Raw genomic sequence first — 26,646 nt, forward strand, 5'->3', positions numbered from 1 at the left:
CAAGACCTCTATGTACCAATAATAATAATAATGGTTTGTATATAAAGCTCAAAGAAAAAAAAACATGTATTATTTGCATTTATGACACTATTCTATTTGTCCATTTTCACAAACGCCTGGGCTTCCCAACATGTCACTTAAAATTAGTGAACCTGCTAGCCTCATCTGGTCAATTAATATTTATGCTATAATTGCTAGATCCTCATTCCTTGAAGTACATTCAAATTCTCAGTGAGTAATATTAGTTTTCTACCAAACTCCTGGAGGGCCCAATCTCTAAATTAGCTATTGCATTATTAATACCATTCTACTAACACATATCTAAAATCTCCTTTTTTTCCAAGTTGTTATTCACATGTATTCTTGTTAGATCCTGTAAAGTAAAAGAAGTTCCTCACTCATTCAACATATATATTGAATAAGCAGTTACATCAAGTCAATTTTATATATATATATATATATATATATTTTTTTTTTTTTTTTTTGAGATGGAGTCTTACTCCTGTTGCCCAGGCTGGAGTACAATGGCACGATCTCAGCTCACTGCAACCTCCACCTCCTGGGTTGAAGTGATTCTCCTGCCTCAGCCTCCTGAGTAGCTGAGATTACAGGCACCCACAACCGCACCTGGCTAATTTTTGTATTTTTAGAAGAGATGGGGTTTTGCCATGTTGGTCAGGCTGGTCTCGAATTCCTGACCTCGTGATCCACCCGCCTTGGCCTTCCAAAGTGCTGGGATTACAGGTGTGAGACACCGTGCCCAGCTGTCAATGAGATATTATAAGGAAAGGAGATATATATATATATGGAAGGAGAGTGAATAATTTTAAATGTGGTGATTCAAGCAGCCACTGCTCTCAAAAACTAAATCCTTGAACTAGGCAAAATATGGGAAACAAGAAACCAATTGTTCCTTCAGTCAACCCCAGTCCCTGCATGTCTTTCAGAACAAAAATATATTGCTGCTGCGCTGGGGCTTAAAATACTCTACTTTTCATACGACATGACACACACACACACACACACACACGTATACACAAACACACATACGTATATATACAGACACATACACTACAACTACTTTACCTGGTCCTCAAAGAAAGGACAATGTCCTCCAAATGCCAGAAGGAAAAACTATTCTGAGAGATAATAATACACTTTATGGCTACTTTAAAGGGTTTTTCCAAATAATTTTTATTTTCACATTATTTTTACATTATGTATTGGCTTTACAACCTAATCCCTATAAGATGCTTCTCCAATGTGCTAAAATATATAAAGTACGTGAGAATTTATAACAAGAGAAAAATGACACTTTGAGGAAGACTGCACAGAAACATAAGAAATATGAGACATAAACAAAATAATTTTCTTTGTCATTGCTTAGCAATGATTCCATCACAGAGAAATAACACCAAAAATGGTAATCCAGTCCAGGCATGCTGGCTCGTGACTGTTATCTCAGCACTTTGGGAGGCTGGCAGATTGCTTGAGTGCAGGAGTTTGAGACCAGCCTGGGCAACATGGCAAAACTCCATCTCTACAAAAAATACAAAAATTAGCTGAGCATGGTTGCATGTGCCTATAGTCCCACATACTCATGAGGCTGAGGTGAGAGGGTCACTTGAGCCCAGGGGTCAAAGCTGCAGTGAGCTAATCACACTACTGCACTCTGGCCTGGGTCACAGAGTAAGACCCTGTCTCAAAAAACACAAAAACAAAAACTGTAATCCACAGTCAATACTATTACAAAAGATTACGTAAAGTTTACCTTCATTCTGAAGTATACATTCCTTCCAAAGTTTTGGGTTTCCTAAAATAATCTATTGCAACAAGTAAGTTTTTAAAATAACATTAACTGCTATAAAATAAGCAGATACTCTCAGATGAATAGCCACGTTCCCATAAAGCATAAAAATTCATAAATATGAACTTTAGAATGAAATTAGCAAGCACATTTTTTTTTTCAATGAACAGTAACCCACTGCCATTAATTAAATATGTCCCCAGTGTAAAATCCTCTATTAACTTGGTGAGGTTAGTGTTGTTGAAATTGGTAACTTTATGTTAATAAAGTTTTATTTATTTTTACTAAAATAAAGCATTTATTTTTACTAAATGCATAGTTGATCACTCAACTTACTTGATTCTCCATCTTCTCCTTTACTAGCAGATCCTGTAAAGAATATGCTCCCATCCTCCGCGACTAAAAGGGCGTGAGAGCCATCGTGTCCAACTGAGAAGTGTACTATCTTTGGAGATTTTGTAATTGGCAGCTCAACCCATTTTCCTGCTGAAGGACCACCTTGTTTGATTCCAAGACTCTGGTATTTGCCAGTGTAATATATCTTATACATTTAAAAAAAAAAAAAAAAGGAATTATGGTGCTTTTTGTAATAGTGCATCAGATTTCACACAGAAAAAAAAAGGACATCAATATTTTACTGAAAAACAAAATTCACATAAAAACAAACTCTTTTTCACACTATTCAACTTATGGGAGTTGAGCAAGAAATACACGTATTTTACCAAGAAGACACAGTTCATAATAGCTTTTTTATCTTTTATCCATTAAGTTTTCTGTCTTCTATAGGCACACTTCATAGTACCCTAAAATAACTACAATAGTAACATCAAAGATAACAGATCACCATAACAGATGTAATAATAAAGACGTTTGAAATATTTAGAGAAGTACCAAAATGTGACACAGAGACACAAAGTGAGCATATGCTGTTAGAAAAATGGTGCCAACAGACTCACTCAACTCAGGGTTGTCACAAACCTTCAATTTGTAAAAAGAGCAATTATTTGTGAAGTGCAACAAAACTAAGCACAATAAAATGAGGCATGCCTGTACTGTTTCCAACATGAATAAAATTTTATCTCATAAAAAATAATTTTAAATCAAAATTTAAAAGATTATTCTCATTAAAGATGCAAACTATATAAACTAATCAACAGATTGTACTTTAATCTCTTAAATCAGAGAATGCTAATTTTTAATCCAAAGAGAATAACTTACCTTTCCATTTGCTGTTTTCATTAGCGCAAACTCTCGTCCTGCACCAAGAATTGCTGACTCCTCATCAAATCCTGTACCTGAAATACGAGACTAATAAATACTATTGCATTTCTAATATGAAGAATTCTAAACACAACATGTACTATTTTGAGTGATTGCAATGTCAATTCAAAATCACTAAAAAACAAGGATGACAAAATGTTATACACTCAAATTTTTAAACATATTAACCATAGGTATAGTACTCCAAGGAATGATAAAGCTATCATAATCTGTTTCTCTTGTTCCAAACCAGTAACAAATTAATTTTTTAAATATACAACAAAAAATTTTAAAAATTCAATGTCAGTAATATTCCTTGAATTAATGTAAAAATGGCCAAATTTTTATTGAGCATTTATTAGGTACCATGCATTCACAAAATTTATCTCATTTGATTCCTCAACTATACCATTTGGTTTACAAATAAGCAAATATAAAGGTTGGAGAGGTTAGTCCAGACACAGTCATTTGAGTTTGGAACAATGCCATGCAGATATCTGAATTAAAGTATTTCAGATTCTCTGCCTATGTCTTTTTCTACAGAAGAACATCTTATATAGCTACTCCATGAATTCAAATATATATTTTTTATATATATATGTAAAATGCATATACACACAGATTCTTATGCATATTTTCAAATTGTAAAACTATGAATAATTGTAACTTTATATATACTACATTTTATGATTTTGTCCAACTATACAAACTACTAATTAGTTTATGGGCTTTTAAAATTTTAAATATGTAATTTCAATTCGATATTTTTCTAGGGAAGAATTATAAAAATACTACAAAATTAGAATATATAAAGTAAAGCACTAATGCCAAGTTTATTAAATATAATGAGATAACAGTCAAAAAAGGAGGAGGATCTTGCAAAGAATCCTACAAGTTATGGAAGGTCACTATTAAACCTGGAGTGGCGTGGCAAGCCAAAACTAAAACTCTCAGGAGAACTCATGATCCTAATTACTTTTACAACATTACAACAGCAAATAATCTAAGCCAAAGAAATACTCTGTGGTTATCTGCATTTCTCTATCCAAATGAAAGATTACTGACCTGTGTGTAAGGCCAATTACCACTGTCACAATCTATAACACCATTCTATCGTTACCTTGAAAATCTGTTCAAGTAAAAACTTAAAAAATTTCAATGAGAGAACTATGCATATTGTTGTAATGACATTTACAACGTAAGTTTTCAAATTTTTAAATAGTGGAATAATGATGCAGCATATAAACTAATGGCATTCACCAATATCCATCCATAATTCTCATTAAATTTTATTTTCTTTTGCTCTATTCAAAACAAAAATGAGAAATTATTAGTCATTTCCTTAGAATGGTCTTCAAATATTGTACTTTGTTTAAAGGCCGCATTTCCTATTTATTCATATTAATTCAAAATTATCCTTTATATTAATAGTAACAGACACAAAATAGCTGCTACAATATAAGCTGAACTGGTGAAAACACAATTCATTTTTAAGAGAATTAAAAATTGAAAATTAAAATACGGGGAAAACACTTGATTTGCTATCTTACTTATAATATGCAAGTCCTTTTCCAGATCGAATAGTGAGATACCACAGGCATGTAAGCATTTTCTAGCCAGTTTAAGTTGCAATTCTTGCTGCAGAACAGGTTCAGTGCTTGTGGCAAATATTCTGACAACAAAGCCATCCTAAGAAAAATAAAACATCCACAGCATTACATTACAGAAAGAGGTCGTTCAAGGCTCTACAGTCTATCTAATAAAAGCTAAATAATTTAAGGCAGAGAAATTCAATTTACACTAGTTACTTAAGATTCAGGATACTTACATCTCTTGAAGCAGCTATCTGATTAATATATTCTCCATCAGTGAATAAAATATTTTGACCTTCAGTGTGGCAATCTGTGCAAAAGGAAGAAAAAGTATTTATATTACAATACAAGCAAATACCTTGCAAAATGAATTTACTCCTCTGTTGAAGTCAAAATGAGAGTTCTCCACGCAATAAGGATAAACTTAAACTCAAAAGGAGACTGTGCTTTTTAATAAAGAATTACAAATTAGCAGAGATTAATTCAACTAATCATACTTATTACATTTTTGCTTATATTTATAAATCTTCCATAACCAAGGACCTGAGATCCCACCTCATTTCAAAATGAGTTAGTATTAGATATAGTCTGATAGTAAACATGCACCACAATGAACAAACTATAATGTTGGTTACAATCATTTCAATACAATCACATGCAATGGAGGCAACACTCTACTCTCAGACATACATCACAGTCATTAGTGTCACCGAAAAATACAGACTTAAAGCTTCTGTATTTGATGTCTATTGTGCCCAACTAGATATCCCTTGCTTTGTAAAATGGATATTCATAACCAGTTGTGCATTTCCCACTTAGAAATTCTATGTTTATTCATAGCATTTTTAGCATTTAGTGTGCTCTAAACTTTTTAAATATTTGTCCAACACAGAGCAGACAAATACATGCTTACGTTTTACTTTTATCTCAAAGCAGTCATGTATCTTGGCTAGAATACCGTATTTCATCAATACTGTATGCATCTCCATAAAATAGTACACCACATACTTTGATCAAAATAATGCACAAGCTCAATTGTAACAAGGGATACCAGTATTACAGAAGGACCACAGGAACATGTGTTAGTGACTGCTACTAAATAACACAAAACTACAAGCAAAATCAACATCTAAGTATAAATTCTATCCTTTTGGAAAAACAAATTTTCAGCAAGCAAGTTAAAAGCACACACACACACATACTTCCCAAAATAACTGCAGAGAACTAGGATGAATCTCTCCATTAATCACAATACCAAAACAAAAAATAACATTTCATTTCTAGTTGCCCCTGAATCAATAAAACATAAAATTCTGATTTTGGAATGCAGTAATGGAGCCCACCCGAATAAGCTAGATTATTCTTTATCTTTGCCCAGGAGCTTCATACTAGCATACTTCCTTATCATAAATATGCAAAACACAGGCAGACCCTTACCAAATAGAGAATTCAGGGATCACAAACTGGAAATAGAAACTGGGAGACAAGGCCCACTGGTAGCCCAAGAGACTTGGTAATCAAAGAGAGGAGAAATCAAAAGAAAGAGTTCCTAGTCCACTGTACAGAACACAAAGAGGCGCAAGAAAGATGCTTCTCAAGCTCTAAGCAGTAAGATTTTAAACTAAAAAGCAAAGAAGAAAAACTCATTATAATTTCAGATAAATGCAGGGGTGAGGAGTGAAGCGGCGCAAGAAGAGTAGCAAAAAGCCTCAGAACTGAGGCAACCTGTCACCAGACATGGGGAGAAAATGACATAAAGATACAATCTGTAAGATAAGCTGAGGTTTAAAGAATAAAATGACAATTATCAGAGAAAAAAGTATGTTTTAAGCTCGTCAAAACTAGGTTGAAATACTTTTTAAATAAACTATACTGTAAGACAAGCTGGAACATGAAGCTCAGGGAATTACCTGATTTATGTCGACTTGAAACATGGTATTCATTACCATCTATAAACCTGACAATTTACTTCTGCTCCTTGATTGGAAGGCTACAGAGCGGAGCTATCCCTACCCAGGAAAAACAAAAAGTGCTATTTGATGAAAATTCAGTCCAGGTCAAAAAAATGAGAAAATCACAAAAGGCTTCTTCAGGCTTGAGGGAGGAGTCTTCTGCCACGTGGTTTCAAGATTTTCTCTTTATCCATCATGTAGTATTTTAAGATCATATCTTCAGGAATACATCAAGCAATGTCTGCCAGTTTTGAAGACAAATACGGGACTATCTTCCCGAAGTTTGGTTCACTCTTCACCACTAATACACCACACACTTATGAAACACAGAAAGCCACGCTTGTATCGTTCAAAGTTGCATTTCAGAAGTTAAACAAAGCAATGGAATTCAAACTGAATAAAGACACTGAGTAATTTTTTTTATCAAGGCAGAATAAATAAAACAGCTGTAGGCAGATATTTTCAAATTGTCTTCTCAGTCACCGTCTCTATTACATGTGCAGGGTTTCTCAGAAGTAAATCCTTGATATTAGTACCCATGTGTTATAGCGGAGGGCATGTGTCAATTTAGAATTTTTCCTCTACATCATTATCCTAAAATGACTGGCACAAAGAAAGCACAGCAGGAATGCTCATTACAGTGTAATTTATATAGCAAAACACTGGAAGGCTTTCATTCCCAAACATTAATCAATGGAATATATTTTGTAACATTTAAGTGACATTGTAGAAGACTATTTAATGACCTAGAAATATTTTCAGAATATTAAGTGAAAGAGATAGATTAAAAAAGCAATATGTAGCATATGATCACACTTTTTTACAAGTATGGACATAAACACACAGGAAAAATATGAGAAGGATATTTACCAACATGTTCATAGTGTTTATATATGGGAAGTGGGATTATAATTATTTCAATTCATTCTTTTTAGTTCATATGATTTTTATACAACAAACATGATTACTTTTAATATATGTATAAATATGTGCAAGGAGTGTGCATGTTATCAAAAGTATTTTTTAATATTATTATCATTATTGTTATTATGACCAAAGACATGGCCCAGGACTTGTAATGAAAAAAAAACAAAACAAAACAAAACAAAACAAAAAAACTCTGTTGACATATCTGAAAATAGATGGCTATTTTCAAAATGATTTTATTAAGTCAACCGCTTTCCAAAGCTGCTCTATTTCTGAAATGGACATGAAATGTGGTATTTACTTTAACATACTGTCATGTACACTAATATGTATCTATGTATAGGTAGTAAGGTTCCAATAAATGTTTGATGAAGTTATTAAGATTATATTTAAAAATTAACATGCAGCCCAGGAGCAGCTATTCTTCTCAATGCACTCTTCAGAAGTAGCTCTCACTTTCAGATGGTCAAGTGCTTACAAGTAATATTGCTACTATGAAATTATTGACAGACACATTAGACGTTCAAGATTTTAATATAAACAGCTTCAGAAAGTATCAACATTATAAGCAAATTCAAAGACCTTACAATAAAGAATATGCATTTTTCCAGCATTTGACAAAATTTGAGACCTACTGCCTGAAAATTTAGCAGTGATTTAAGTGAATATATAAAAGCCTCAAAATTAAAGCAAAATAAACTATGTCCAAAGACCTTTATCAAAGCATTATTAAGAAGCATAAGAAGCATAAATGATGAAATTTTTAAAAAATTCCTGACCCACCCTAAACTCTCTGTCTCTGAAACCTCTTTAACATAAATAAAATAAAATAAAGGAGGAAAACTCAACTGCAGTGTTGTTAAAGTAAAAATAAACAGAAGGCTCTTTATACTGGATCACATGAGAGTCAGAGTTCTGATTTTATTAAGAGCAACACAGTTACATCACTCCACTAATTCAGCAGCTAAGAAAATCGTGGTGGGGTGAGGTCAGAGATTAGGCCATAGCTGGCCAATTTTGAAAACAAATATTAAAACTTATTATATTTCTATGTCTATTGTCTTGATATGTATTAACTTTACATAGACTATAAAATGCTTTGTATGTCAAGATTTTTAAAACCCTTTTATAAGCAAGCACTATCCCTTGCTAATCATTCTTTATATGTCTAAATAGCCTAACATGCACATTTCTTAAAATTGCTTGTGGAAAAAAAAAATGACTACTTGAAACATACCTGGTAACATTACAGTACCATCTTGCTCCAGTGTTTCAGGGCTTATCCTTATGGCTGTCATGCTGTGGTTATTCACATCTCTATATAATAAATAACCCTGATAACAGCAAAACATTTTCCTGTTAAAATATTTATTACTAATTCAGCAGAAAAAGTAGCCATACAACTCCATATTACAGGTTTTTCAGTTACAATAATACATCAATATTGATGTCTAAAAGATGTTAAAGATTAAAAATATAAGAACATTTCTCTCATTTAGAGGAAAAGTCATTATTGAAAATTGATTTAACACATTCCCAGAAACATAATTAGGTATACTTAACAGGACAGTACAGGTATAAACATTTTGTATATGACCATATCACTAGCCAGGTAAATAATATAAATGATCACTGTTACTTTAACAAATAATTTAAGAAAAATAACAAGTATTGAGTTTGCTATTTGAAAATGAATAGCACAGTGGTTTCAGAGGTGTGATATGTCACTGAACACACTTCTATAATAAAATATTTTCCACAGCATTATTTCTTAGATAAAACACAGTAGAGTGGCAAATAAAAATTCAATGACATATTTTAAGCTAAGTTCAACTTTTAAGCGACAATTACTGAGAAACTAATTTGTTATCTAAAATTTAATTTCAGGCTGGGGGCGGTGGCTCATGCCTGTAATCCCAGCACTTTGGGAGGCTGAGGCACTTTGGGAGGCTGGGATTTGTCCCAGCTACTCAGGAGGCTGAGGCAGGAGAATCGCCTGAACCTGGGAGGCAGAGGTTGCAGTGAGCTGAGATCGCGCCACTGCATTCCAGCCTTGGTGACAAAAGTGAAACTACAACTCCAAAAAAAATTTTAATTCCAAATTCTCCCCAACAGTTGATACAGTAGAATTATTCTTCACGCAACAATAATAATTTCCATAGTTTTCAAAATAGTTTCAAATATCTTTTATCATTTGATCCTGACAACAAATCTCATGAGCTCAGCAAGGCAGGCATGCAGGGAAATCTTTATTCTCTATCCTTATACAAGGGAACTTGGGTTTCACTGTTCAGGTGGGTACCATATGGAAAAAAATATTTCTAGTCCCTCTTGTCCATCCTTCATTTGCTTTTCTCCATAAGAGGAGGAGTAATGTATCCATCTGGCTGCTGACCTTGTAAAAGGCTGACACCTATCTGGCTATGTTGGTCAGGAGATAAGATCACAACATTAAGAAAGACACACCAGCCCATGGCTTTTCTCTCTTGTGATTCTTTGCATATTCTCCATGCAGGTAGCTGTCTACTGAGCAGGCCAAACACTGTTTCCTAGAAAGTACTGAAACTAGACTAAAATGAAAGAGTTTCTGGTAAGAAACCCTAATTTGGCCTCAGGACACGTACACATTTCCAATTAAAACATGCTAATCAGGCTGGGTGGGGTGGCTCAGGCCTGTAATCCCAGCACTTTGGCTCATTTGAGGTCAGGCAGGTGGCTCACTTGAAGTCAGGGGTTCAAGACCAGTCTGGCCAACATGGTGAAACCCTGTCTCTACTAGAAATACAAAAAAAATTAGCTAGGCACAGTGGCATGGGCCTGTAGTCCCAGCTTCTCAGGAAGCTGAGGTGCAAGAATCTCTTCAACCCAGGAAGCAGAGGTTGCAGTGAGCCGAGACTGCGCCACTCCACTCTAGCCTGGATGACACAGCGAGATTCTGTCTCAATTTTTTTAAAAAGTGCTAATGATAAAGGTGGTCTTCAATTCTTATCTAGAGACTCACTTAAACAAGAACTCTAAAGAAGGTATGTTTAATCCCATCTTAAAGCTAAATAACAGAGGACCAAATAAGTTAAATGAGTTGTCCAGTCATATAGCTAGTAATAAGCAGAGCCAGAACTAAAACTGAACCTCTTATGAGTTCTGAGCCAGTGTTCTTTACACTACACTATTCAGTTGTTATGGCCATATTAGTAAAACTATATCATTTTTGTTTAAATAGAAGTGACATTATTGATTAAACAAGGACAAATCACATGTTTTAAAAGATAAGAAAATTTTGGTTTATTATGGATAGTCTCTTACCTGAGCATACCCTAACCAAGACTTTTTTTCTTTTCTGTTTCTAATACGGGATGTAGAATTGTATATATGGCCCTGCAAAATAAAAAAAGTTAGTCTATCAGTGGTTTCATAATCAACAGTCAATGAAAAATAATACAAATGGGTGAATGACATTTAACGCCTGTATTTCAATTATAGTTTTCAAATAAATATTATTACACCCAAATTAGGTCACATTCTAGAAATGAAACTAGAAACACACAGAACACAATTCGTTATGGTTATAACTCTGTATAATTAAGGAACTGTAAGAAAGCACATTACCCTAACTGTTCCACTGTATCCAGAGCCTATTTTATATAATCCATCCTTGCATAACAGATAAAGAAAAAATCCATCATTCTGAAGTAGACATTGGTCATCTTCATCAACAGATATTTCTTTTAATGGCCACTTGTGCATTAAAGCTGCTTTCTTAATGCCATTACTAAACCAGTCCTGAATTTGAATTTTCCCCACCAAAACTGCTTGTACACTTCTCTGTAGCGAATTTAGAATTGTTGGCACCTAGCCAAAAGAGAAGAAAAAAATGAAAAAATATTTTAAAATGTTACAAACACAAAACAAAGATACTTTGGTAACATATCATCATTGATAAGACAATAAATTGTTCAGAATGATACTTCGCATGCCAGCAAAAAGTACCAACTAAAAGTTCATCTATAAGAAGCAAATCTCAAGCAAGGTAGAATTCTTTACTCTTGGGATTCCATGTCATTCACCAATACTGTAAAATCTTAGCCATTATTTCAAGTACTCTATCTCCACAAATCTATTATTGCCTTGTGGAACTCAGACTGTATTACATTAGATTTTGTCATTCTTGATCCATGTTTCTTATTTTATCTTCCATATTTCTCTCCTTGTCACTCTGTTGCATTCAAGATAATTCCTTCCTCTTTATCCTTCAGCTCGCCATTTCCACCTTCAATCATATTATACAATAGTTAATCCATTTTAAGTTTCTAACTGTAATTGTTTGGTTTTTCATTTCTAGGAATTCAATTTGTTTTTTTTCCTAATGTCTGACTACTTTTTATATTCTCACTCCTTAATCATACTTTTGATATTTTCTTTTATTACTTTAACCATACTTTATATATTCATACACATACACATTCTATATCAAATAATTTCAATAGCTAAGGATTTGGCAGGATTGATTCTACCATATTTGTTTCTGCAAATTCTCAATAATGGTGCCTTTTTCTATGTGCTTTTTTAATTGATTTGTTTCTGAGCTCAAATGCAATAAACAGTGTTTTATCTGCAGAAAACCTTTGAAGTCGAGAGTTCAACCCTCCAGAAAGGATTTCAGTCTCCTTCAATACGGCACCTTGCAGTAGTACCATGTCTACCTTGCTTTAAACTCTCTGCTAAGCTTTTTGAAATGGACAAGTAATATGCAGTTGGGTGCCAAAATAAATCTGAGATGTGAATAGTTATACACACTGATAGGGTTTGGTTGTGTTCCCACTCAAATCTCATCTTGAATTCCCATGTGTTGTGGAAGGGACCCAGTGGGAGGTAACTGAATCATGGGGGCAAGTCTTTCCTGTGCTCTTTTCATGATCGCGAGTAAGCCTCACGAGATCTGATGGTTTTAAAAAGAGGAATTTCCCTGAACAAGCTCTCTTTGCCTGCTGTCATCCACATAAGACATGACTTGCTCCTCCTTGCCTTCCACCATGATTGTGAGGTTTCCCCAGCCAAGTGGAACTGTAAATCCATTAAACCTCTTTATTGTGTAAATTGCCCAGTCTCAGGGACATCTCTATCAACAGTGTGAAAATGGACTACTGCACACATCATCAGGGAAAGCTTTTCTCCCTCTACCAACAGTCAGGCCAGGAGAGTTTTGAGAAATGAAGCTGGTAGATAAAAGGCCAAATCATGAAGAGCATTGTAAGTCATGTTAAGGTAATGGGCTTTAATATGGTGTTTCAGCTAGAGTTGGGGATGTAGTGATGTGGTAGGTCTGTAGAGAACCATAGCTATTGATTCAGAGGATCAAGTAGTTTTGAAAATATTGGAGACAGATAAGCCCTCGAGTCCTGTCTCTGTTATTTGCCAGCTCTCTATGTTGTGGGTATACTATTTGCCAGCTCTCTATGCTATAGCTATACTAAACTTCTTTCAGCTTTTAAATACTCCACTCTTACTCTCACCTCCATGCCTTAGCATGTGGATACCTAGAACATTCTCTCTCTACACCACCAACACCAACAATTTCTCCTGGCTAATTTCAACCCATTGTTTAGATCTCACCTCATATCCTCTGGGAGGCTTTCCATGAACGTAGTTCACGTACTCCTGCTATGAGCTCTAATGGCATTCCTAAGTCTCTACATAAAAGCAAATCATATCAAACTTCATAAGCTCACATGTTGGTGGGCACTATCCTATTAAAATCTGGTATATAGTATCTGAATGTTTGCATTATTTTATTACAATTTTTAAAATATTTGTATATTTTAAACATATATTTAAATTAAACATTTGCCAAACCCTGAAAGCACGTCTACAGAACACAGCTTGAAAACCACAGTTGTATTAGAGCAACTTCAAAATAATTAAGGACCATAAAAAGGGACAAAAGGATTCCAAGCAAGGCAGAAAGGAAGAAAACAGCAGAAATCTAGAGTAAGGGAATGGCTCTTGTTTGACAAGGGGAGTTCAAGATCACTGAATAAGACAGAAAATGACCAATATACTCCTTTTGCTATCTTTGGTCTGCTAATAACAGGATTGGGGCAGCCCTTCCACTTGCTCTGGAGTTGCCCAAGGGGCCAGAGAAGAGTAGACAGTCAGGTCTTAAAATCGTAACTTCTTTCTCAATTTCCAGAGCCTTCCCAAATAATTAAGTCAAGTTTGCCTATAAGAAGGATTATTTTTCCCACTACTAAAATGGTGACGAGCTTGTCTGTTCCACAACTGAATATTAAAAGCCTGAAATGTTTTATACATAGCTGAAGCAACTCAGAAACAAATCAACTCATTAAAAATCATATAATCAACCAACCAAAAATATATCAGATGGATACCATATCTTTTTCTTTCAACAGAGAAAAGATATTTAAAACTAAGAATGAATTCCATTCTAAAAAATTCAGGGAAAGATGGGAAGAGGGGAGAACGCAGAGAGCAAGACAACAGCAAGGAAAGAGAAGGCTACAGTGTTAAGGCAAAGACCAGCTTAAAGATTTAAGAGGTCTGGCCAAAATTCATTTTATTATATTTAAAGCTTCAGAGTTAAACATACATATCATGTAATTGAAATACTGTAGATTACGTATGTATCAATCTTAGATCAAGTTACTGTAATGAGTGTGAAAAAGCAGAATTCCTATTGACAGAAATTGAGATGAAACTGTAACTTGTCATCTTACAAATTTCTAAGCAGATATAAATATGAAATACCTGAATAGTTTGGCAAGCATGGCTTCCATTGTTGGTGAGGATAGCAGAGATGGCCTGAAGTGTCCTTCCTGTTTCTCCCCAAGAAGCCACCAGACTAAAGAGGCAAGCGCAGGAAAGTGCTGTTAAGGACTGTCCTGTGCTATCATTCATCCCAGTACTTCGAACAGTGATTTCCAAAAGAAGCTGGAAGAGAGACTCTGTGGATAAATAGAATTCAATTATATTCATCCAACATACAGAACATTATGTGCCTATATTTATTTATTTTTAGTCTCATTATAAACAAAATTTAAGGAATCTAGAACAATTACTTTGCATTAGTTTCTTTCCAGGTACTCTTTTCCCCAAAAGTTGAAATATTTATGTAACAAGGGCCTTAAAGAACATTCAGTTCAACTCCTTGTTTTTCTTAGTAAAAAGAGAAAATCTAAGGTCTTTTAAAACAAGCTTGCCTAGAGACATTCACATATTCAAGAAACTCATCCTATCAAGTAACAGACTACTCATACTTATTTTACCTTTTAGATTAGGAGGCTTCTTAAGATGTTAAGTGTCCAGGAAATTATGTATATATTTTCAAAGTAATAGAAACATAAAACATATGCCATAATGTGCTTTAATATAAAATTGGTTACATCATTAACATAATAGCAATTCACACTTAGAGAGGATGTAATTCATTTATACCCTAGAAAAACCTCCAAGTCAATAGGACAGATATTCTCCTCCTTTAACAATGAAATTGAGATACAGGGTAGTCAAAAGATTTTTCCTAAATCATAAAGTCATTTAGTGGTGAAGATGAAACACACACACACACACACACACAAATGTTTTAAAACCAGCAGAGGTCTCCACACAAAATTCCCTGAACACCTCCATCCAAGATTCAATCAACAGACATCTGGGTATTTCTTCCATAGAAGAGAGATCTAAAAATCCTTACAGAGTGAATAATCAGATGGAGAGAGAAAAAGAGAGTCAGAAAACTGAGAAAGATGAAGAGAGAGAAAGGGAAGGGAGAGTGGGAGGAGAACAAGAGAAAGAGGAGTAATGTACCGCAATTCTCTAAAAACTAAAATGCCACCTGTGGGTTATCTGGTAACTTACAGAAACCTAGGCAGCCCCTACCAATCCCTCATCTTCCACAGCTAATCCCAAATTAAGCCCTGTTTATTTTACATCCTAACGAATAACCACTTTTCTCTGTCTCATCACCATCTTTCCAATCCATGCTATCATCATCTCTTTGACTAAAAAGTGTTAAGAAATTATCTCTTACCATTCGCTATTGCCCCAATAGGGAGAATTTCAAACCAAAAATCTAATTGTCTACTTAAAATTCTTTCACTCTTGTTAATTCCTTCCTCCCTTCTGTCTTCCTCTTCCTTCTTTTCTTTCTCCCTTCCTCTCTTCACTTGTCTGTACACATCCTATACTTTCACTTTTTTTCCATTTATCCTTTCCTCTACCTTTTCCTCCAGCTAACCTTCCTTCCATCCTTTCATCTATCCCTGTTTGTCCATATTTCCATCTACCCATCCTTCCTCCAATTATTACCCTTCAGCGAGTACATCTGTTGATTATTCAGCAAATATTTACTGAACTCTCGCACATTAGCAACTACTCTACATTAGGGTATTGGCAAACATGACAAAGAAAGTCTCTACCCTTTCAAAAAGGTTAAGATTCCAGGGAAAGAAAACAGTCAATAATTTAAGCAAATAATTTAAGAAAACAGGCTATTTTAAAAACAATATTCTTAGCGTAATGAAATACAGAATGACCTTCCATTCCTCCTAGCCCAATAATCAAATTCTTTAACATGGCATGTAAAGCTCCACATGTCCCTGCCTCTTTCCTCACCTGTCACAAGACTGTTCCCTTCACTCTCCACATTCTAGCCATATTGCTCTTCTTTTCATGCATTCTCCTTTTGACTCAGAGCCTTACTGCATGCTGTTATTTCTACCTGGAGCACTTACAATCTAGTTCACTCCCTCCTATTCACCCTCTAAATCTCAAATGTCGCATCTTCAGGGAGGCTTTTAGGGAGCTGGGTGCAGCAGTGTATACCTATAGTCACAGCTACTTGGGAGGTGGAGGCAGGAGGATCACTTGAGTCCAGGGTTTGAGTCTACCCTGGGCAATATACTGAGATCCTGTCCCTAAAGATAAGTAAATAAAAATTTTTTAAGTTAAAAAAGGAATCATGGCCAGGCGCAGAGGCTCATGACTGTAATCCTACCACTTTGGGAGGCCAAGGCAGGCAAATTGCCTGAGATCAGGAGTTCAAGACCAGCCTGGCCAACATAGTGAAACCCTGTCTCTGCTAAAAATACAATGATTAGCTGGGCATGGTGGCACGCTCCTGTAGTCCAAGCTACTCAGGAAGCTGAGGCAGGAGAATAGCTTGAACCCGGGAGGTGGGGGTTGCAATGAGCCAAGATCACACCACTGCGTTCCAGCCTGGGCAACAGAGCGAGACTCTGTTTCAAAAAACAAAAAAGGACTCTCAGAACTCCTTCTACTTTCCTCCATACAATTTATCCACACTTGTAATTATACACATATCTGATGCTAAGTTCCATAATAACAGCAATGGTATCATACATTCTTAGCACATAACAAAGGGGGTGCTATTACATTTCAGTGAATACTTGAGAATATAATCTAACTAAACAGAAGGGAATACATTTTTAAATAAATAATTTAAAAATCAAAATCTATTTGCAAAGAGAAGAGGCTTGGTGTATACTAATCATCAAGATATTCTACAGTAAGAGTTACATAAATATACACATATTTTCATGAATAACACGAAAACAACCAAATGGGGAAAAAAAGAATAACCAAAAAGATTGGGATATTAGATTAAAAAAAGGAGGAGAGGCAAGTTTCAACAGAAATTTATTATAAAAGAACCAAATCAGTGCTTTTATCTTTGAGCTAATTTAACAAAATAGAAAATATGAAGTGATAAGAAATCCCTTACATAGAAAAATAAGCCAAAGCAGTGATGAGATCAGCAGTAAACACTGAAAGGATGGAAGACAGACGAAAGGCAGCACAGCAGAATTAGAAACTTTTAACAAGAAAATAAAAACAAACAGATTAATAAGGTGAAAAGTTTTTGGGTTTTGTGGGATTTTTTTCAGGGTTTTTTTTTTTTGGTAGAGATGAGGTCTCATTCTGTCACCCAGCTAGAGTGCAGTGCAGTAGCACAATCACAGCCCATTGTAGCCTCAGACTCCTGGGCTCAAGCAGTCCTCCCACCTTAGCCTCTTGAGTAGCACTCATTGCCATGACCAAATTTTTTTTTTTTGCAGAGATAGGGGTCTAAGTTGCCCAGACTGGTCCCAAACTCTCAGCCTTAAGTTATCCTCCTGCTTCAGCCTCCCAAAGTGCTGGGATTACAGGCGTGAGCCACCACACCCAGCCAATGTGAAAGTTTTGATGCAAGACAGTAAGACTAAAGCACACATTATATTTCAAAGCTAGTATTAAGAACAAGTCTAGTTTTAAAAGAATAAAGGAAAGAAAGTATATACAGAACGGATACAAAGGAAAAGTATATAACAATTGACATAAGACATGAGAATCGTAGAAGACTTAGAAGGAGAGAAATAACATGTTCAAAGGAGGAAATATGACATACAAGTCTTAGTCGGTATTTTAACATTCCAATTATTTGCTAACTGACAAAACCAAAGCCAAGAAAACCCAGCAAAATATTGTTAAATAAAATAAGTCAAATCTTCAGTAAAATGCTGTCCAGTCAAGCAGCACTTCACAATATTAATATGATCAATGGTGTTATCTTAACAATAACCAACACGGCGCCTGCTTGTCAACATGACAGCTTTTATTTGATAATAGCTTTTAATAACTGTGTATGTGAGGGGGATGGTTTAAAAAATCCTCAGCTTGTTTTAATGACCAGCATCCTCCCTCCCATTAAAACCAACCAACCAACCAACAAACAAGTCAAACACAAAAACTGAATCACCACATGCGACCAAAAAAAGAAAAATCTGACATGTAGTTAGGTTCATGCAATTTGGTTCTCACAGGTAGGTCCTACAAAATCCAAACAGCCAAGTAGAAAAAAAAGGACTAAGCTTTAGTCTAAACCAGAATGTCGTCCCCAAACCAGCATCTGCATCACCAAGAAACTTACTCCAAATACAAATTCTTGGGCCCCACCCCAAGTCTATGGAATCAGAAACACCATAGGGAAGGCCCCGATAACTCTGATACATGCTAATGCGAATTGAGAACCACATAATGAGAACCGCAGATCTAGTACTTCAGAGAATTTTCCTATAATACTAGAAGGATCTAGAAAACTTCAGACAGTTTAAAGACCCATAGTTAGCATCGGAGAAAAAAAGCAATTAACCAGCTAAAAATTATGCTTCCATCTATATTTCTATTCCTTAATACCTTTTGAGTAAAAGCTCCTATCTTATTTAAAGGATTACATGTCGAGCCTAGGTCACTGATATGAAAGGCAAGAATCGGAACACACTTTAAAAAGCAAACATTTTATTTACTTAATGAAAGTTACTAAGTCAGAAGTTTAATCCATAACACAAATAGATTTTTATTTACGATGAATACAAAAAAAAATGTCCCCTCAATTTAGAAACTAATTGTACTGTTTTGGGTTTGTGGCATTTATTTCCTTTTCCCTGTTTTTCAAAACTATTGAGAGTAACAAGTTAGAGAAAGTGAATGTTAGCTATTTTGGCCAAAAGTTTAATAAGAACGATTTAATTTAATAGTGACCTTAAGGTTTGAGGATTATTTCTGGATTTCAGGGATTTATGTTTTGTTTGCCCCCTGCTTCATCATGCTAATTGAGAAATGTGTGTGCATGAACTTCAACTCTTAAACCATAACTTCAGAGGAACACAGAAGAAAATACTCTAAAACTTATACCCCTTCTGTTTCCATACCACAATTAAATAAAGACTACATTATAGGCTATTGTGTGTGCTTCATAAAGGAAGCTCTTCACTTTTTAAAAACTGCAAATTGACAATTTATAATTGTATAAATTTATAGGATATAAATTAAAAAAATTTATAATTGTATAAATTTATAGGATATAAAGTGATTCATGAATAAAATGTGGACTAATTAACATTTATCGCCTCAAGTACTTAACATTTTCTGTAGTGAGAACTTTAGAAATATTCTCTTAACAATTTGAAGTGTATAATACTCTATTATTAACTATATTCACTTTTAAATGCTTCACTGAATGAGTCTTGGCTCTTACCTAGGACCTCGGGTGGCTCAGACTGGAGGCCTTCTGGCTGCTGGCCCTGCAGCACGTTGAGCAGGGCTTGGAGACTCCTGAGACACAGGGATGGGTGAGAAAATCGTGTCTCCTTGATCAATTCAAAAACTTCACAAAGGCCAACTTCAATAATCTATTTAAAAGGAAAAAATATATATACTTTATGACAGGTAAGCTAGTAACACTTTCTAAGCAGTTTAGTTGGTACAAGTTACTTCCACAGCAAATGATAATGTATATGTATATGTATATGTATATGTATATAATGGAGCCATATAAAACATCATGAAAATGGCTTATAACAATGAACTAGAGACTAGATTGCATTCACTCAGAATAAACTGTATTAATTTGCAAAGTTCATTTGGTTGTACTCAAGGAAAACTCAGTACTCTTTTTGTCAAAAGTCATGTTAATTGTTACCTACAACCAAAAATAAAGTCAACATAGCACATACAGTAAAAAGATTTTATAAGGAGCTTTTCATCTTAGCCTTTTCTATAATGGTACAATCACTATATTATTATTTATAGGTGATATCCCTTCCTGTAGGATGATCACAAAACAATTTAAAACGGCTTAGCTAAAAATATCACTGGTACTTTTCCTTTAATTATCTTACCATTCCTCATCAGGTGCAAGAAAAATCTGACTCTATATCCAGCAAAAGAGATAAATCTGTTACTAAAGATTGAGAGAGCAAATTGCAAAGAATGAGTTAAGGATATACCTTCACAAGACTGATAAAAGACAAATTCCATTTCTCAGGCAATGTCAACATTCTGAGAACCAGTTCAGGAAGTATTAAGTAAATTGTTTGGAGAAGTAACAGAAAAATCAAAATAAGACTAATTAGTAGAAACTCCTGAAACCACTAATTCTATTAAACACAACAGTGGAAGAATATTCTCTCTGCTGATATTTTTGCATTAATTCACATATTACATAAATACCTCCTAAGCACTCACATTGTGCAAACTCACTTTAGGAAATATGAAGGTATACTAGACCCTGTCCTGTAAGAGTTTATAACCTAACAGGGTAAATTAGTCATGTATATAATTCATACTCAGTACAGACCTCTGTTACAGCATTTATTACATTATAGTGTAACTATTTTTGTTTTCATTTTCCCAACTATACTGTGATCTTCCAATACACACGGAACATGTCTTAAATGGCTTAATACCTCTCATGCCTAGCCAATTACCTAGCATATGGTAGGCATACATTAAATATTTGTTGAATTATTCACTAAGTTGTTTGCTAAAAACCACTGCATCTCAGAAACACATTTTCTAGACAAGAGGCAAATCAGCTGAAGGTAAGTCAATTGTAGTTCTGATTAACATTTACAAGTTTTCTGGAAACAACAGCTATAGCTGAGAAGTCAAATGACTAGGAGGACTATCTTTAGAGAAGTTATATAAAATCCTAACAGACTTGATTATAACTAATACTACAGAAGAACTTGCATAGCGAGTTTCAATTGATTAAACACATTAAGTGATGAAACTTTTACATTTGATATAGTTTCTTTTCCTGGAATGGACTAGAAAATAAAAACATGCTGTCCAAGGTTTGTATCTGCTTATGTACTTACAGGAAAGAGAAATCTGAAGTCAAAGATCTCCAAAGTACAAAATGTGGTGCTCTATTCTCAAGCCAATGGAAGACTACTATATTCTGTTATTCTTTCAGATTGCTTACTCTGCTACCAACCATGATTTTTCATAACTCCAAGAGGATTCTTCACAGATGACATTTTTGGCTAAGGTTCATTTATTATAGTGACAAAGGAATTACTGAACCTTGCCAGAAACAGTAAGTCTACCTAATGAACAGGTTCTTGATCTCTCTGGTAAGCTTAAGGTGTAATAATAAGTGAATGGCAATAGGCAACTCAGGTAGGCTGCCTAGAAACAGAGCCAGCCAGTTTTAGTGAGACTGGCCCATAAAACTTTGGTCACAATGATCATGATAGAGAACTCTTCATCTGTCTGGGTTAAACACTGTGGAAGTCTCACTAATTATCTACATCTTGGTTCATTGTAGACTTTTTGTTTAACAAATGGGAAAACATTCATTTTCAGAATAGGAATATATATTCAATATACAACAAAAATCAACCTCACGTTCTGCAACTATTAAAGAAGTTTTAATATTTAGTTATGGATTATTGCACACAGTTACCAGACATGTTTTTAAATAAGTCTTTTTCTGCTGTTTGGCTAAGTATAAAATACTTTACCAAAAGTTTGAACTTTGAAAGCAGACTTTAAAACAGAAGTCTTATAGTCAATGAAAACATATATTTCTCCCTCCTTCAGTATCAGGAAGGAAGCATAAGCAGAAAAAATATAGTCCTGTCAATATAGTATTATTTCATTTGTGTATAAAAAACATATTTTAATGTGTACCTAGAAAAAATGACAAAAGAAATAAAAATATTTATATAGGGGTATATTTTGGTTAACAGGATTTCAAATATTACTTCTGATTTTTCATTCTTCTTTAGAAAAATGTTCTGATTTTTCAAATTATCTACAATAAATATGTACAATTAGCAAAATAAATAAATGTGACACTGAAGAAAAATAATAATTACAACAATAAAAGAACACAAGAAGCTTCAATACTTTCGATAACGAACTATAACTAATTACCCAACACACGGTTTCACACTTCTCTTCAGAAAAGTCTTTTGTAAATTTACTGAATTTTATCTTTACTGCTGCTCTCAAAAAATTAAATTTTGAAGGTTATCTATTATATTTGAAAGATAAAGAAACATAAAGCTGAAATAATTACCTGATACAGCCAGTCTAATATGCTAGAAAAGTAAGATAAAAATATATTTGGCCAAAGAAAAATGATATAAAATGATATATAATTTCAAGGTTTGATTTTGCCCATCTCAAACCATGTATTTCCAAATGTGACTTTATTATTTCATGAATAAGCGTCATCATAAAAGTTTAGTTACATCACATTTGGATTTAATAATTAACTCTTTACCCTTAAAAATCGTATCTTGTTCAGTTAAAAGTCCTAAAATCACTTCCAATACTTATATATTTGAAAAAGCTCAAAAGGAAATCAAAATTATATTTACATATTACCACAGAGTGAAGTATACTGCCTTTTAAAATTGTTTGTATAAAGCAAATATTTGGTACAGTGATAATACCTACAAGTAATAAAAAATTTAAAACTCTAGAGACAGAGGAAAAGGGAGGGGGAAGAGGCAGCAGCAGAGGGAGAGGAGGAGAAGGCTAAGGCAGAGAATTCTGAATGTGGGGCCAGGTGCGGTGACTCACGCCTGTAATCCCAGTAGTTTGAGAGGCCAAGGTGGGTGAATCACCTGAGGTCAGGGGTTGCAAACCAGCCTGACCAACATGGAGAAACCCCTTATCTACGAAAAATACAAAAGTAGCCAGGCATAGTGGCGCATGCCTGTCATCCCAGCTACTTGGCAAGCTGAGGCAGGAGAATCACTTGAACCCAGGAGGTGGAGGCTGCAGTGAGCCAAGATCGTGCCACTGCACTTCAGCCTGGGCAAGCAGAGTGAATCTCCATCTCAAAAAAAAAAAAAAAAAAAAAAAAAGGTATGAGTATGAAGTTTCTGAGTTCCTTGTCTAAAAAACCCACTTATCTATGACTACTACCATCTTTCCTTCTCTTCAAACTCAGAGGAAAAGAACTTTTCAAAACTTTTCAACTTTTCAAAGCTATTTTTTCAATGTTCTTGATCCCACTCCCTCCCATCTCTCACAGAAATTTGTTTCAACTTGTGCCTACATAGTGATAACTCCCAAATCTATATTTCTAGCTGGCAATTATTTTTCGAACTTCAGCCCTACATAGCACACACTGGACACCTGACATTTAATTCAAAATCAGCATGTGCAGAACTAAACTTGATCATCATTTCAGCCAAGCACTGTTCCTCATCCAGTTTTCCCTCTTTCAGTAAATAGCCTCAACACACAGAACCTTAAAGAATAACTTTATATTCTGCCTTCTTTTTCAGCCTTTAGAGCCAATTTATTACTAATTCCTGTCAATTCTGCTTAACATTTCTTAGATTCAAAACACTGTCACTACCATAATTCCAACCCTCATTAACACTCTCTAGACAACTGCAATAATTGCCTAAATGGTTCCTCTGTCTCCAGTCTCACTCACCACTCTTTAGTTATGGATATGCTTTACTAACAGGAGTAAACTTACAAAGTTACTCCAGTCTTAGTAAGGCATATCCATAACTAAAGGGTGGTGAGTCCGATGCAATCACGCAAGTCTGATGATATTCTTTTGCTTAAAATCTTCAATATTTACTAATCACGAGATAACATCTGAAATACATGGCACATGAGGCCCTTCATGATTTAGCTTCCTGCTGTCTCTCTTGCTCTATCTCAGCCAGTGTTGAGTCCTTTCTCTAACGTGTTCCACTATATCTAGCACTCCCTATCAATCCTTAAGGCACTAGAGAATATTTATTGACCTGGTTCTTATCCCTACAAGACAATGCTTTCTTGAGGGCAGGAATTATGTTTCATCCTTTTGTTCTCAGGACCTAATATAACGCTGGCTACAAATTCAAAAAAAATATACTGAATTAAGAAAGAAATGATCCTATGTAAGTCTAAATCTTTTAATAATGTGGCATGACTGGCTTCAAATGGGAAATATGAATTCTAAGTGTTTGTTACTATTTAAAAATTATGCACTGGGCATGGTGACTCATGCCTGTAATCCCAGTACTTTGGGAGGCTGAGGCGGTCAGATTGCTTGAGCTCAAGAGTTCGAGACCAGCCTAGGCCATGTGGCAAAACCCCATCTCTACTAAAAATACAAAAAGTAGCCTGGGGTGGTGGCAAACGCCTGCAGTCCCAGCTACATGGGAGGCTAAGGTGGGATGATCGCTTGAGTCCAGGACGCAGAAGTTACAGTGAGCTGAGATCATGCCACTGCACTCCAGCCCTGGTGATAGAGCCTGACTCTGTCTCAAAATGAAAATAAAAACAAAAATAAAAATAATAAAAATTATGTAGGTGTAAAATCTGTAAAGTTTTAGAGGATGTAGAGTTTAGTGACAGTTTGAGCTGGGTAAAAAACTTAATGTTCCAGAAGCGTTCAGGGAATAGAAAGCTCCTTTAAATATATCAATGATTACTGAGCCGCAAAACACAAAAACAAAAGCAAAAAGCAACAAAAGGGTGATAAGATCTATATAACAGTCAAACTCAATTTATTAATAACTAAATTTTAAAACTCAAGAATGGGAAAAATAAAACTGTATTACAACAACACTTCAACAACAGATTAAAAACTGTCTTAATCATGTTAAGAAAAAAAAAAGAATAGGAGAGACAGAAACCTCATGTGAGAAGGAATGGGACAGCCACATGCTTAGGAGCAACAGAGGAACAAAGAAAGGAAGCAAACTAGGATACTAGACAGCAGCATTTGAGGCTGAGGCACAGAGATGATCAAAAGGAAAACAGAAATACCAACATTTCCCACTTGCCTTCAAATCCCATCACCTCAAACCTTACGAGACTAATTTTGTCCTCAGTGTCAATCCTTCATGTCATGGAAATGACTGCCAAAAAATATCACCTGAAAGTTTCACTCCCCACCCATAGCATCTGCTTGCCTCTGCATGAAGGCATCTCATCACTTCTTCCTTTCTCTTCATCTCTCATTCATCAGGTGATTGCACTGATTCTCTAGAAGTTTCATTTGCTTGCATAATTTTTTTAATAAACTGACGAGTTCCTCTCAAATTCATTTGCACCTACACATTTTCTTGTTTGCACCTAACCTGACACTTATAACTATATATATCATTTACTGAGCACTTCTTTTTGCCAGGTACTGTTCTCTCATGCACTCAACATCCATTAATTCATTTAAATTGTCACTACAACCCTAAGAGGTAGATGCAACCCCCAATTTATAGATGACAAAACTGAGGCATGGATGTGTCAAATAACTTCCAGTGTCACATAGCTAGTAATTTTAATGGTGTTTGAACCCCAGCAGTTTGGCTCCATAACCCATGTTAACCTTGTTTGCAGACAGGTCAGTACTTGGTGGAAAATTCAGTATTAATCACTTGGGCTATCTGATCTTCTTTAATTTTCTTTGAAAGATCCCCCTTTGACTCTGTTAATTATGCTGCAAAAGGTTATCTTAAGAATGCCTGATATTTTATTTAATACTCACCAATCCTGATGTTTTAAAACAGCCTAAGAATCCATTGTTCTTGTTTATGCAATTTAATTTGAACTACAGTTTACTATTCAAAACCTGCATACCTACGTAAACAATTTATCCAGGCTTTTGTTTTCTCTCACAATACTGAACTTAAGTAGCACAATTACTATAAAACAGTGTGACTCACACATACACAGAATTGGTATTCTAACTAAAAAGTAAATTATACAAGTCCTGCAGCCTTACGTCCTAACTCAACTATGTTTTTTTATCTCAATCTCTCCTAGTTAAGCATAAGAAATTACAATTAGAGACCATAATTTCTACCTAGAGGGGCTTCCATAGTGAAGATAAACATGTTTGTTTTAGGTTAAAGAAAGAAGCTTTTAGCCGGGTGTGTTGGCTCACACCTGTAATCCCAGCACTTTGGGAGGCCGAGGTGGGTGGATCACCTGAGGTCCAGAGTTCAAGACCAGCCTGACCAACATGGAGAAACCCCATCTCTACTAAAAATACAAAATTAGCCAGGCGTGGTGGCACATGCCTGTAATCCCAGCTACTCAGGAGGCTGAGGCAGGAGAATTGCTGGAACTCAGGAGGCAGAGGTTCAGTGAGCCAAGATCATGCCATTGCACTCCAGCCTGGACGGCAAAAGCACAACTCCATCAAAGAAAGAAAGAAAAGGAAGGAAAGGGAGGAAAGGGAGGGAAGGGAGGAAAGGGAGGAAAGGGAGGGAAGGGAGGGAAGGGGGGGAAGGGAGAGAAGGAAGGAAGGAAGGAAGGAAGGAAGGAAGGAAGGAAGGAAGGAAGG

The 26,646-nt window shown here is 35.1% G+C and overlaps 1 protein-coding gene across 1 annotated transcript in view; it reads right to left on the bottom strand.

Annotated features, from left to right (window-relative positions):
* Nucleotides 1-26,646, bottom strand: part of MYCBP2 (MYC binding protein 2, E3 ubiquitin protein ligase) — a 282,706-nt gene that overhangs the window by 215,914 nt on the left and 40,146 nt on the right. Inside the window, exons 4-12 of the mRNA XM_025364179.1 lie at nucleotides 19,588-19,741; nucleotides 14,301-14,497; nucleotides 11,145-11,387; nucleotides 10,842-10,913; nucleotides 8,776-8,872; nucleotides 4,896-4,969; nucleotides 4,618-4,756; nucleotides 3,026-3,102; nucleotides 2,144-2,348 (exon numbers count right to left, since the gene is read on the bottom strand). Coding sequence (XP_025219964.1) covers nucleotides 2,144-2,348; nucleotides 3,026-3,102; nucleotides 4,618-4,756; nucleotides 4,896-4,969; nucleotides 8,776-8,872; nucleotides 10,842-10,913; nucleotides 11,145-11,387; nucleotides 14,301-14,497; nucleotides 19,588-19,741 — 1,258 coding nt within the window. The remainder of the gene's footprint in view (nucleotides 1-2,143; nucleotides 2,349-3,025; nucleotides 3,103-4,617; nucleotides 4,757-4,895; nucleotides 4,970-8,775; nucleotides 8,873-10,841; nucleotides 10,914-11,144; nucleotides 11,388-14,300; nucleotides 14,498-19,587; nucleotides 19,742-26,646) is intronic.

The sequence above is a fragment of the Theropithecus gelada genome, chromosome 17 (genome assembly GCF_003255815.1).
Source record: "Theropithecus gelada isolate Dixy chromosome 17, Tgel_1.0, whole genome shotgun sequence".
Lineage (NCBI taxonomy): Eukaryota > Metazoa > Chordata > Mammalia > Primates > Cercopithecidae > Theropithecus > Theropithecus gelada.